Source organism: Arctopsyche grandis, chromosome 10 (assembly GCF_051622035.1).
Source record: "Arctopsyche grandis isolate Sample6627 chromosome 10, ASM5162203v2, whole genome shotgun sequence".
Taxonomy (NCBI): domain Eukaryota; kingdom Metazoa; phylum Arthropoda; class Insecta; order Trichoptera; family Hydropsychidae; genus Arctopsyche; species Arctopsyche grandis.
The window spans coordinates 3604590-3617514 of NC_135364.1; the positions used below are offsets into that span (position 1 = coordinate 3604590).

At 36.1% G+C, this 12925-nt stretch overlaps 1 protein-coding gene across 1 annotated transcript; it reads right to left on the minus strand.

Moving 5' to 3' along the window:
* Positions 1-578: 578 nt before the first annotated feature.
* Positions 579-6617, minus strand: Bap60 (Brahma-associated protein 60). The gene is made up of 10 exons (XM_077439233.1): positions 6447-6617; positions 6129-6358; positions 4250-4503; positions 4088-4170; positions 3889-4017; positions 3650-3816; positions 3373-3580; positions 2157-2252; positions 1973-2083; positions 579-1901 (listed from the first exon to the last, which is right to left on the minus strand). The coding sequence occupies exons 1-10, from the start codon at positions 6615-6617 to the stop codon at positions 1746-1748; spliced, it is 1605 nt and encodes a 534-aa protein (XP_077295359.1). The 3' UTR covers positions 579-1745.
* Between the last annotated feature and the right edge of the window lie 6308 nt (positions 6618-12925).

A 12925-nucleotide genomic window follows, 5' to 3' on the forward strand; every position in this document is an offset into this window, starting at 1 on the left:
GTATATATATATATATATATATATATATATATATATATATATATATATATATATATATATATATATATATATATCTAAAGGTTTGTGAATCTTTTGTACTGGACGAAGTTGAAGATGGTTGGTTCTATTGAGCTAAATTTTGTATGTGGTTGTTGGAGTCGGAGTTGGACTCGAATTACTCGTGTGAATGTTTTTAGAGTTGGGCCCGTTTGGGCTGTTGTGATGGTCTTGGATTATGTCTGAAATTTTAATGTTTAATATTTGTGGTAAACACTCAGTCTATATAAAATATGGAATATTTTGTTGTAATGTACCTACTTATTCATTCGATGCCCAAAGTTTTCATGAATTGTATCCTTTTTTTTTGTTGTATTATTTTATTATATGTAATCAACTGGTACTAAAGTTACTTTTTTCTCATGACTGAATATTTCAAAAAAATTTAATTGATAAATTTTCCTTAAAATATATATTTATATATGTGTAACAGTTATTGTAAATAATTATTTTTATAATTATCTAGTTATTATTGTAAGGTCAGTGGATTATTTTTATGAAATGGGATGCTTATAAATTTATCGCTGAAGTGAGATTTACCTTAAAAAAAAATTGGGCCTGCTCCTAGATAAGTCAGTTTGAAATATGTTGTAAATTGGACTCAAAACTACCGTATGATTCGATTACATGTTACGTTATCACAGTATGAGCGATTTTAGCACCGTTGTGGCAGTTTGAGTCTGACTTGCTGTGTGTTTTCAGTCGGGATCAGGTCTGATAGTAGTCGTATTCCGTATGGATGTAATTCTTTAGGACGCGGAGAAAAATTACATGTGAAAATTTTTCTCATGTGTTGTATTTCAATGCTGCAGTTTCGCGTCTGCTTATGTCTCATTATAAATATATACTATATGTATTCTTTCAATTGTCACCTAGTTGGCTCCAGATTGTGCATCCAAAGAAATCAATGTATTCATATTCAAATTGTCATATCAGTTTTAAAGCTACCGTGCGTTCGAAATTCGCGTGTACATAATGAAATTATTACATTGTTCGGCTTTTGTATAGTATATATTGTCTATGGATAGGAAAATTTTTATTTGTATATTTAAGTCTAAAAAATAAGACAGGAAAAATTGGGAGAAATTTTAGAATTTATTATTTTCGATTTAGGTTAAAGTAGGTGATTTACTCTAGTTTTTTTTTTTTTTTTTTGTTATTATCTTAAAGTCGCTTGTTTTAATTTTTAATAAAATATCTTCTTCACGAGTCATATTTTCACATTACAAATAAATAAAATGATATTTTTATATGTATGTGTAAAAGAGATTAAAAAAAAATACTGAAGAATGATTGAATTACATTTGTAATGAATATATGATAAAAGTGCATACATGTAGTCGTGATAAGTTTATTGATATTTTTCGCATTTTTCAACTCAACAATGACGTTTTATTTTATTTTATCACATGAAGTCGTATAATTTGTATGATGAGGATACAATTTATTTTTCAAAACCATGTAAAAATGTGTAATATTTGATTATATTATAAATATATGTTAATTAAAAATAAAATCATCAAACGTACATTTGATTTGACACCCTCCCCGCTAAGAAACAACACACACGGATCACAATATTTATATTATATATTTCGAAAATGGTCATAGCATACATTCAATACCGTCGTCGTACAAACAATAACCTACACTTAATTTATTCATGACACAATAATTGTAAATATCGTTCAAGGATTTCTGTTCGTCAACGCCGAGTCCAGTTCTGAACGTCTCTGCTGAAGCTTGGCGTGGAAGTACCGAGCCACGCCTTCCGGAGCCCACGGCTGTTGGTAGAAAGCAGCGCGACGCTCTTCTTCAGGATTGCCGACCACGTCGGTCATGGTCTGTAACAAAAAAAATACATAATTAATAACACGGCAGAAAATAAAATGCGAATTAAATCACCACGGCGCACCTTCAGATCTCTAGTCTGGCTCACTATCCATTTCTGAATGAACTGCTGCGGATCCTTGGCAAAGCTCAAGAAAAATTCTCGGTTGATTTTCAACTGATTGATTGTATCGACCTTAAAAAAAATGTAAAAATATTGATTATAAGCATTGTATTGGTTACAAATTTCAACGTAAAATGTGACTTACAGTTTCGTGAATTTTAGTATCGAGGCCTTGGATTTCTTGCTGACTCGCCGTACTCATCAAAAAGTTGTTCATCTGAGCTTTCAACGTATCGTCGACCTGCATTTGATACAAATATTCGATTATAAATAAGTAGACTCGTTGATAATATCGTAACGTGGGAATATGAGAGAGTATCCACTGTTTAAGTGCATTCGTGGGTAAACAATAGAGACCCTGGATCAGGCTAAGTGCCCAAACAAAGGATACGCTGGAGTTCTCACAGACATGGGCGAGTGCGTGTGTAAACAATAGACTCACCATTCGTCAAGACAAAAGACACATTAATGGATCGGGGAAGCTGTGCCGTGCAACTTGTCCTTTATATCGAGGTACACACGGTAGATCAGATCATTCTGGAGTGAGTGTTAGATCCGTGTGGACCTCTTGAATCGTTGAATAAATGCTGTGAAGCGACTTTGGCCTTTCATTTTGATCCTGAACCCACACCTACGTAACAATATAATAATACTTGTACACTGGACATGAGGGATCCTCTTGAAAACTTATCTGAGTTTCTATACATCGGGACAAGGTCGAAAAATAAACCTTCCCTGCCTACAAATCCTCCGAATCGTGATCGGTGATCTCATCCATGGCTCATCGCGTTTCTGTACGAGTGTCCTCGCCTGAAATATCGCTCACACAAAGGCAACGACACAACTCAAACCTGCAGGAATCCCCGAAAGCATATTGTACAACCAAGATATAAACTAGCGCAGCATCCCCAAATGCCAGTGAGCCTCTGGATTTCAGCAAGCCGCTCCTCCGAAGTCGAGCAACTAGCTCCTTCACTGTATATACTGTAACGTGGGAACATGAGAGAGAATATCCACTGGGAATTCGTGAGACCCCAGATAAGACTAGCAGGACTCAGTAAGTACCCGAACCAAGGATACGCTGGAGTTCTCACAGACATGGGCGAGTGCGTGTGTAAACACTAGATTCGCCACTCGTCTAGACAATAGACACATTAATGGATCGGGGAAGCTGTGCCGTGCAACTTGTCCTTTATAATGAGGTACACACGGTAGATTAGATCATTCTGGAGTGAGTGTTGGATCCGTGTGGACCTCTTGAATCGTTGAATAAATGCTATGAAGCGACTTTGGCCATTGATTTTGATCCAGAACCCACCCCTACGCAACAATATGAAGTGAAAAACGATGAAAAATTTCACCTCAACGTCGATATCGTAGCAAGCAGTCTGTTTAGCTTCAGCTCCACCTTCCACTGATATGACATGGTTGATGACAATTGGATCTGGCGGATGCAACAATGGATTGAGCCTTTGAGGTATTTCGGCGAATTTCATACGTTGACAACCGAATATTTGCTCCAGGTACTTGTCGCACACTATATACTCTCGCTCGTGAGCATCTTGCAACCTTAAAAAACACATTTACATAAAAAACATGATCCCATTTACAATTCAAAACACATTCCAAACCGCATACTTGTGAGTCTTGATATACTGCCACAGTGCCGAGATGATGACTGGTCTGGTCTGAGTGTGGACTCCGAGCAGGCGAGCGAGCCTCTGATCGAGCTTGAATTGTAAGGGTTGATAGTCTAGAAGCAGCAGAATCGTACAGCGAACGTTTTTGTCGCCGGGTCGTTTGACCTGAAATTTACATGCGTTAGAAATCTCGCAAGGCTTTAATGTAATGCGCCGATGGAAAGTGTCGGTGAATACTTGAAAGCCGTCCGTTTCTTGGGTCGTCAGGGTCCGGTGCCACTCGACCAGATGATTGTCCGGACCGTACAGCTCCTTGTCTAGTTCGATGACGAGCGATTTGAAGAAAGATGAAAACTTTCGCTTCACCTGTCGGATGTAAAGACGGCGATTGAAAATATACCAATCGAAGTTGGACGGGTTTAAAAGTAACAACTACCTTGTTTGGATCGCTTTTGGAGTCTTCCAATAGTCGACCTTCCACTCTCAATTCCCAGGAGGCTACCGAACCTTCGCTGACACCTAACATTAGTAAAAAAAAAAAAAGTATTAATCAATTCAACTCTCGATATAAATATAAGTATGTATATAAAAATAATACCGTCAGCCGAGTTTTCTTTTCCAGGATAGAACGTATTCGATATGAATATCCGGAGCTTTCTCTTCTGCTTCATCGGTCTTTTGAGGGCTTCTTGTATGTCGAGTCTTTTACGCATGATCGTAGCGTCCAGCTTCCGCTCAAAGGCCAAGAGGTCCATGTACGCTTGAGATTCCGGCACTAAATCTCTCACTTTCTGCGGCAGAATCTTGTCGGCCAGTTTCTTTTTCTTTTTAGGCGGAATGTGTTGGAAGTCGCTGAAATGAGACGAAGCCTTATTTGAGGTATAATGCGGCGTCGGCTACTCGAGCTGCATATCAAAGACGAGTCAAAAATTTATTGAAAAATAATTATTATATTGAAAAATAATTGCAAAATTAAAAAGAAACAAACGTATTACTAAAATAAAACATTTACTCGCAGATGTGATAAATCATGTCTATGCCTATATGAATGAAAAAAATAAGTGTTCAACAAATGATATTTTTTTCCAGGGCTGTGGAGTCGGATCAAAATTTACCGACTTTGACTTCTTATTATAGTCGCAACAATCCAGCTCTCGACCCACGATGGCCAATTACATTTCGTTTCAGTTTCGCATTGCATTTTGGTCAAGAAATACAACACTGTTCGTGCGTACAGCAGTCAGTAGAATTTGACTTTACTGTTTTGTTAGTTTTGACTTTGCGTTTCGTATTTTGAAATACAGTACCCTGCCATATTACTTGGTACTCTTGCCTCTTTTTCTATTTGAGAACACCCATTTTCTTCAGCCGCCGCTCGAACACTGTTTTGAGGATACATTTGATGCATTTTTTGCATAATGAAAAAAAACGGTCTGATTTTTTTTGTATGGTTACCAGAAGTCACGCAATAACTTAAGGAGTAGTGGGTTCATACAAAAAAAAAAAGCATCCGGTTGACGAGGTTGTTCTCTAATATAAAAAAAAATGTGAAAGTTTACGCATATGGCAAGAGTACCAAGTAATATGGCAGGGTATTGTATTTACATTAATAAAATTATAATATAAAATACGTAAGTTGTTGATATTATTAATTTATTTACGGAATACGTATATATTTTATATTAACCCTTTGACCGCGTCACCAAATTTAGCAAACATGCCCTGTATGCGGCTGCTTTTTTGCGGTTTTGTTATCGCGTTTTCGACTATAAATATAGGTTGTAATATTTTTTTGAATTTTACAACCTATATTTTTTTTTTTTTACTACTGCCATCTATTGAATTTGGTAAAGTATACATTTAGTAATATTTTCAACCAAGTTATAAAATTTTAACACAATAGACGGCTCTTATACAGGTTGGAACTTCCAAGATATCTATGCGTGTCTCGCGCGCTGAGGGCATGTTCGTTAGGACATGTATAGTAGTCATATGCGGTGGAAAGGTTAAAGGAAATTTATATTTTTTAGACGATAAAAGTAATTGTCAACGTCACGATATGGACAGTAAAGCTTACAATAATATTATTAAAGACTTTGCATTGAATTATATTGTAATAATACTATAAGAAATAATTAAAAAAAAAAAAAAAATTATGCTCTGTTCTCGTAAGACTATAGTTGACGCATACTGTAATACTATTAATTAAAAATAAATAAATAGAGAGGAGTCATAGTCTGCTATATTCATTTGCATTTAGCCTCGGATTCGAATTGCACAGCCCTGGAATAGTTACATACATATATAGTCAATGCACAATCGGCGATTGATCACATCTGCGGCTGTAAAATAAAGTATATATATATAATATAAACGAGTACAAATAAGATGGGACCGAATGCAGCTAAGGATCGAATATATAAATATAGCAAAATAAAAAGAGATAAGCAAACCGAACATACTAATTGTAGACATACGGTTTCTGCGGTTGCGGCATGGGGCCGCGATTGTCATTGGGTCTTTTACCAGGTTGCGGGGAGAGGGAGACGGGCCCGCCTCGCATGGGGGGCCCCTGGTACGGCTGCTGCCCGCCCGGCCTCTGCATCAGGCCTCCGCCCCCGCCCGCGCCCCCGACCCCCACCCCGGCGCCCGGGGGGCCTCCGGGCGATCCTCCCATGGGCGGTGGAGTGAACCCGCTGCGCTGCGGCTGTCGACAAAACATAACCTGTCACAACCTGGTAGTTGTATGGGGTAATTGATGTGTATGAGTATGAGTATGAGTAGGGTAATAGTACTGGGAAGCCGGCAGTGGGGTACTGGCGCTGGGAGGGGTAGCGCTGCGGCGGCGGCGGGGGGCCTCCGGGGCCGGGGGGCGGAGCGCCCACTCCCACGCCTACGCCCACCCCCACCCCCACTCCCACTCCGCCCGCCACTCCTACCCCCGGCACGGGGAATCTTTGGGCCATCTCAGCGATTCTCCGCCAAGAGAAGCGGACGCTTCAGCCCCCGTCAATGCGACAGGTTGACAACTGACGCATTGACGGGGGTTTTACGGCCTGCCAACCGCAACGTTGAACGTAACATATTTTATTTGGTTCGGTGATTACTGGTCACAAATTACTCGTCACAAAGTCACTAAAATCTCTATAACATCATACTAACGATAACTATCATAGTAACGAGAACTTATATTGTGTATTCGCGATTTTCATGGCAAAAATTGTCTTTGTGACCACCCTAATGTGACGAATAGTCCAATTACCATTTTATTTTATATTTTATCGATGCAACTGAGTTTGAAGTTATTTTTTTTTACAAGTTACAACTTAACTGTAAGACAGGGAAGGTATGTTGACCGTATCCCGGTCTAACGAAACACGTGTTGTGTAGTTTGAAAGAGGATCGTTTATTTGCGTTCAATTGGTACAATGGTTATTGTATGTACGAAGAGGTTTCTTTGGAGATGTGATCTAGTTGAACTCTAGAGGCTCACTCTGCCGGTGGAGGTTGCTGCGTTGCTTTATAAACGTTTTGGGTTGAAGTGTGTCGTGTGCACATCTTTTGTTCTTGGTACTCGCGAGCGTGGTTTTATGGGTTCATACGCCTGGACGTAGTTCGTGGTTTTTATGGGTTCAGTGTGTTCTTCCTTTGTTTCCCAGATACGTGTATAGAAACACGTGTCGACCTTTTGACGAGGCGAGCGTGTGCCATGCGTTAATGACTTTTCTGGATATGTGTCGCAGTGACCTGATGAGATCATTTCAGTTGTACTATATGCCTACAAAACCTCTCCTTATGGACAATTCCGAAGCTCGTGACCTGAAAATATATTTGAAAAAATTAAATTCCAAGGCTAAGCTTTAGAATGGTTTGGTGATTACTAGTTAAATGTGAACCGGTCGCTCTAGATCGGTCACACGCATAGATATATAATACACATAGATGGGCCCTGACTTGTGATTTTGGTCGGAGATGATCTTGTCGCCACTAACTGAGGGGTGCGGGGGGCTTAATTAGCGGGGAAGTTTGGGAAAAAAAGGCTTTTTTCCCTATGACGCAACGGTCGGCGTTTTTTTCACTTCCCCGCTAGTTAAACCCCCTGCACCCCTCAGTTAGTGACGACAAGATCTTCGCATATCTATCGACAAGATCTCCGCAATCGACCTTTCCTACTTAGAACCTAACTACCTACTGAGAGATAGTGTAGTGATATGCGCCATGTATTTTGCATGCACCAAAAGGGAGACCAGTATAAAGCGTGAGGGCGGATCTATCTATTATACATCTATGGTCACACGTGATCACCCGTCACACTAAAACTGGTCACGAAAAAACTGGTCATGAAAAAATTGGTCATACCCAAAATTGGTCGAATTTTTGGGTGTGACCAGTTTTCTTGTGACTAATTTTCGGGTGTGACCAGTTTTAGGGTGTGACCAGTTTTAGTATTTTATTTTTATTTTTATTTTTATTTTATTTTATTTTATTTTACGGTCAAGAAAAAATTGACCATTTTACATGTTGGAAATAGAGAAGAAAAAGAAAAAAAAAATTAAAATGAAATATAAAAGAAAAATACACATACATTCATATACTACAAAATAAATTACATTATATTAATAAAATAGATTTCATGTTATATTTACTAACAATGAATAAATCGACCATGGACAATTCGTTTCCAACTCTGTGCAGTCTCAACATAGCTGAGTTCAATGAGTAATTTGTGGTAAACCTGGGCATATCAAAAAGATGGTTACATCTAATTGATCTACCCGGCACATGGAAGCACACTAAACTCACCAAGTCAGAGCATTTAATAGTGCCATTAAGAAGACCACACAGAACTGAAATATCGTTAATTTTCCTTCTGTCATATAATTTTAGCAAATTAAGTTTCCTATAAATAATAACGTTACTGACATAGTGATTATGACTTTTAAAAAATTTAAATTTGATGAATCTAATGAACTTTATTTGCACTGACTCTATTATGTTAATTTGTTTCATTAAATAAGGAGACCAAATGGTAGAATTGTACTCTAATTGGTTTCTAACCAGAGTGGTGTATAAAATTTTAATCGTATTTACATTTTTGAAGTGAGTACTATTTCTTATTAAGAAACCAAGTGTTTTGATGGCATTTTTTGTGATAAAATTTATATGAGAATTAAAAGTTAATTTGTCGTCAAAAATAACTCCTAGATCTTTAATTAGCGATGATGATGGTAATGATTCATTATTTATATGATAATTATAAATAATTTTGTTATTTGACCTACTGAACCTGACAACAGAACACTTCTTAATGTTTAAATATAATTTATTAAAAGAACACCAATCGTTTAATGAGTTTAAATTAGTTTGTAAAGTAGCACAATCGTCAGTCTTTTATACATTTAAATATTTTTAAATCGTCTGCAAATAAGAGCACTTTAACATCATTAAATATATTTATAATATCATTTATAAAAATATTGAATAGGACTGGTCCCATGTGAGATCCTTGGGGAACGCCACTAGTTGGATTAAAGGAGTAAGATTTAGAATGGCCGATTTTAACTAATAATGATCTATTGGACAAATAGCTCCGAAACCAGTTTAGTAATACACCGCTGATTCCGATACTGTTTAGTTTATATAATAAAATCTCAATATCAACTTTGTCAAATGCTTTACTGAAATCAGTGTAAATTGAGTCAACTTGCAATTTAACCCTTTGACTGCTACAACAACGATAAATCGTTGTTTTGAAATCGGCGAAGATTGCTACGACGATCGTTGTTGACGTCATTAATTGTCGTATTTCAATACTTTCTTTGAGCCACCAGCGCATCAGTGGCACGAAACATTTTTTTTATATACGTATTTATATTTATTTTTCAATCAAGCTTTATAAATATTTATCAATTTTTTAAATAAAAGCTCTTCAATTTCGGGTTCATCATCAAAGTAAATTTCGGGTTCGTTGTCAATGTCATATAAGGAGTTATTACTTGGGAATTGATTATTATCGATAAATTCATTTTCAGAATCAGTAGAGCTGCTGATTTGTCGAGTTCCTCGGCGAGAAGCTATTATTTCGCTTTCATCACTTTCACTGTCCGATATCATTTTGCAGAGTTAAAATAAATGGCAAAAAACAATAGAAATCCGCTTTCAATTATATAGGTCACGAGACGTCACGAATTCATGCAATCAATCAAATGCAACTGAAATGCATACAAAATGTTTATGATACATGTTGAAAAATTATTTGATTATTAGAAACTTCGCATCCTTGTGTGTCTCGCTCATACGTACACAATTAAAACCAAGAAAGAAAGAGAGAGAGACCGCTACCTGTTTCGAATATATCGCATGTTGTAAGGATACATCGATATCTAAAAATAGATTATTGAAAAGAATAAAGCCTCGGAAAACAATCGTCAAAACTTATTTAGTGTATATATGTAGGTATCTCTTTCGCACGCACGCATGTAAAAGCAAGACAGAAAGAGAGAGCACGAGTCCACGACTGCTTCTTAATAATGTATATAAAGTATTATAAAAATTACGAGTGTTCGGCGAAGTAAGTATGTAAAAAAAAATATTATATTTTTTTTTTTCAAAATAATTACAAATGTTAGCATTTTTCGCTTGGACATTGAAAAACCTCGTAGCAGCCAAAGGGTTAACAGATAAGGCACTAGAAATAAAATTTTCATATAATAATAAATTGGATAAGGTAGATCTACCAGAAGTAAAACCATGTTGTTGTGGAATAATAATGTTATTAATGAAAGGAATAAATTCGTCTAATACTAAACTTTCAAAAAGTTTTGGAATAGTTGATAGTTGACAGATGGCTCTATAGTTCATTACATTATGTTTATCCCCATTTTTATGGAGAGGTATTAAATAGCCAGACTTCCAAGAATTGGGAAATATACCAGTGGAAATAGATTGATTAAAGAGATTAAAAAGAGGATAAGTTAATACATTGGCACAATTCTTGATAAAAATTGGGGGTATGTTGTCAGGACCCGCAGATTTAGATATATCTAAGGCATTTATTTTGTTAATCAATTTTTGAATAGATATATTTATAGAATGTAAAGGTGAAATCAGGTATGACGGGTGATCACGTGTGACCGATCTAAAGCGACCGGTTGTCCTGTGACTGGTTCACATATGACTAGTAGAATATAATACGGCATGTAATCCACCGCACAAAGTACAATGGTCGGACTACATCCATCTCGCTTGCACCCAACACATTACGCGTTACAACCGTATACACAACGAAAGCATTTAAATTGCAATTACCGCTTGAGTTAGTGGGTATAGATAAAAAATAAAAATATTGAGATGGAAAACCAATCCTTATAAACGTGGTGAAATAAAAAAAATGCCAAATAAATGAAAAATAGCACGGAAAAAAAATCCGTAAAAAGATATATATTTTTGACTTTTAAAATTTTCTAGACAATTAATTATAAGTATTTTAAAGCAATGAAATATCACAATCAATAGGAAAAACATCTGACTATTGATTCCAATACTCACTTTGAACACAGTAATACTAGATTTTCAGTTAAAGACCGTAAAAGCCAAAAAACTGTAAAAATCGCGCATTTTTTTAAACGCTCATATCTCGTAAACAATCACCAACCAACAAAAATCATTATCATATTCGAATTCAGCCGCTCAAAGTTAGTAAAGATTGGTAAGTCTCCGCTCTGGTAACTCAAAAACATGATTTTTTGTTGCTCAGTGTTATTAATCACATTGGATTATTATATGGGGGATGAACGAATGAGACGACTGGCATGTTAATGCACGTGTTTTATTTATGACAGCTGAAGGCAGAGTGAGTAGCTAACTTCGAACACAATCGAGTTGGTCCCCACTCGCAGGAAGGTGACCAAACTCGACCATGTCGTATAGCGAGCCGCCACAATTAGATTATTAATCGATCTTCCTCCTCACGTTCAAAAGATACTTTCATACGAACTACACAAAAAATACCTGTTTTCAGACGGTCCGGTTTACATTATAATAAAGTTTTGAATGACCTTGATATATTTTCCGATACATTGGTTATTTTTAGGAAAAGATTAGGTGATTTGTTGTTGCATTAGTTTCATAGTTTAATTAGTTATTGAGTATATATAATAGTTTAATTTCGACTGCCATTTATGTTTTTTGCTACTATATTTATAAGATTGTTAAAATTTATAGTAATTTAGGTCTTTTTGTTTATGTATGTTTATTAAATAATTGTATGCGACCGTTTTTGCCTAAATAAATAAAAATTGCGATCGCCCAAAATACAATTTTTGGCATGAAAATCGCGAATACGGATTATTTGATTATTTTAGTAGGTGTTTCCCAGAAAGTCTCCATTCCCATGATAACAGTGATTTATTTATAATTTAGTTCGTCATCTATAAGTATTTCTATCCAGCATTCTCATATTTGCCAGAACGGTCGTTCCCTTTTCGAGTTAATAGCACTGCCTAGGGATCATTTGCTGTGACTGCATATAAAAACTGCAAGTTGTTATTTTTGGTATGCACGCTAGTTTGGAGAAGCATTGTTAGTTTCGATAGCATACTTTTTCTGGGCAGCAACCGACGAACGGTACGACTTTGTGTTCTGTTTTAATTTGTATTGTTGACTGATAGCTCAATAAATATCAAATATGTACATATAAACCTGTGGTGTTGTTTCTTTGTATAATTGTATCAGTTTTGATATTGCGGAGCTCTGTTTCATTGTCTAATGCTGGTGTTGATTTGGACACTTTTTTTCAATCTAAATTGTCTTGCAATGCTTCTAGTCAACGGACGAGGAATGCTAGGAAGTCTATTGATGAACTTCTCTTTCTGTACATCAAATTATTTCTGGATCTTCTCCAATTCGTACGGAGTGTGTATTTGTCCACAAGACAAAGTTTTTACTGCATTGGCTATTAATTGGTGTTCTGCAAATATAAATGTCTTGTATTGATATAGGTTTTTCATTCTAAATTGACCCTTTCTCATTTCAAATTTCAAATTGACATTGAAAAGGGGTCAATTTGAAATTAAAAAGGGTAAATTTGAAATGAAAAGCCTGTACATTGATTAATATCTATATTAGAGATATCTGCTTTAGGTCATCGACTTTAGAGAGTCTTAAATTAATATTATGTATTAGATGTATTATGAGTTGTAAATAGGTTTTTGAGCTCTTTTTCCTATTATGCTGTACATTAACATTAGAATAATGTAATACTATGATTACTAAC

Excerpts from the sequence above, each read along its gene's own strand:
- Bap60 (XM_077439233.1), bottom strand. The coding sequence starts at position 6,617 with ATGGCCCAAAGATTCCCCGTGCCGGGGGTAGGAGTGGCGGGCGGAGTG. Across the intron at positions 4,504-6,128 it reads ATGCCGCAACCGCAGAAACC|CGACTTCCAACACATTCCGC; the intron begins GTATGTCTACAA and ends GTCTCATTTCAG. Across the intron at positions 3,817-3,888 it reads AAGAAACGGACGGCTTTCAA|GTCAAACGACCCGGCGACAA; the intron begins GTATTCACCGAC and ends TGTAAATTTCAG.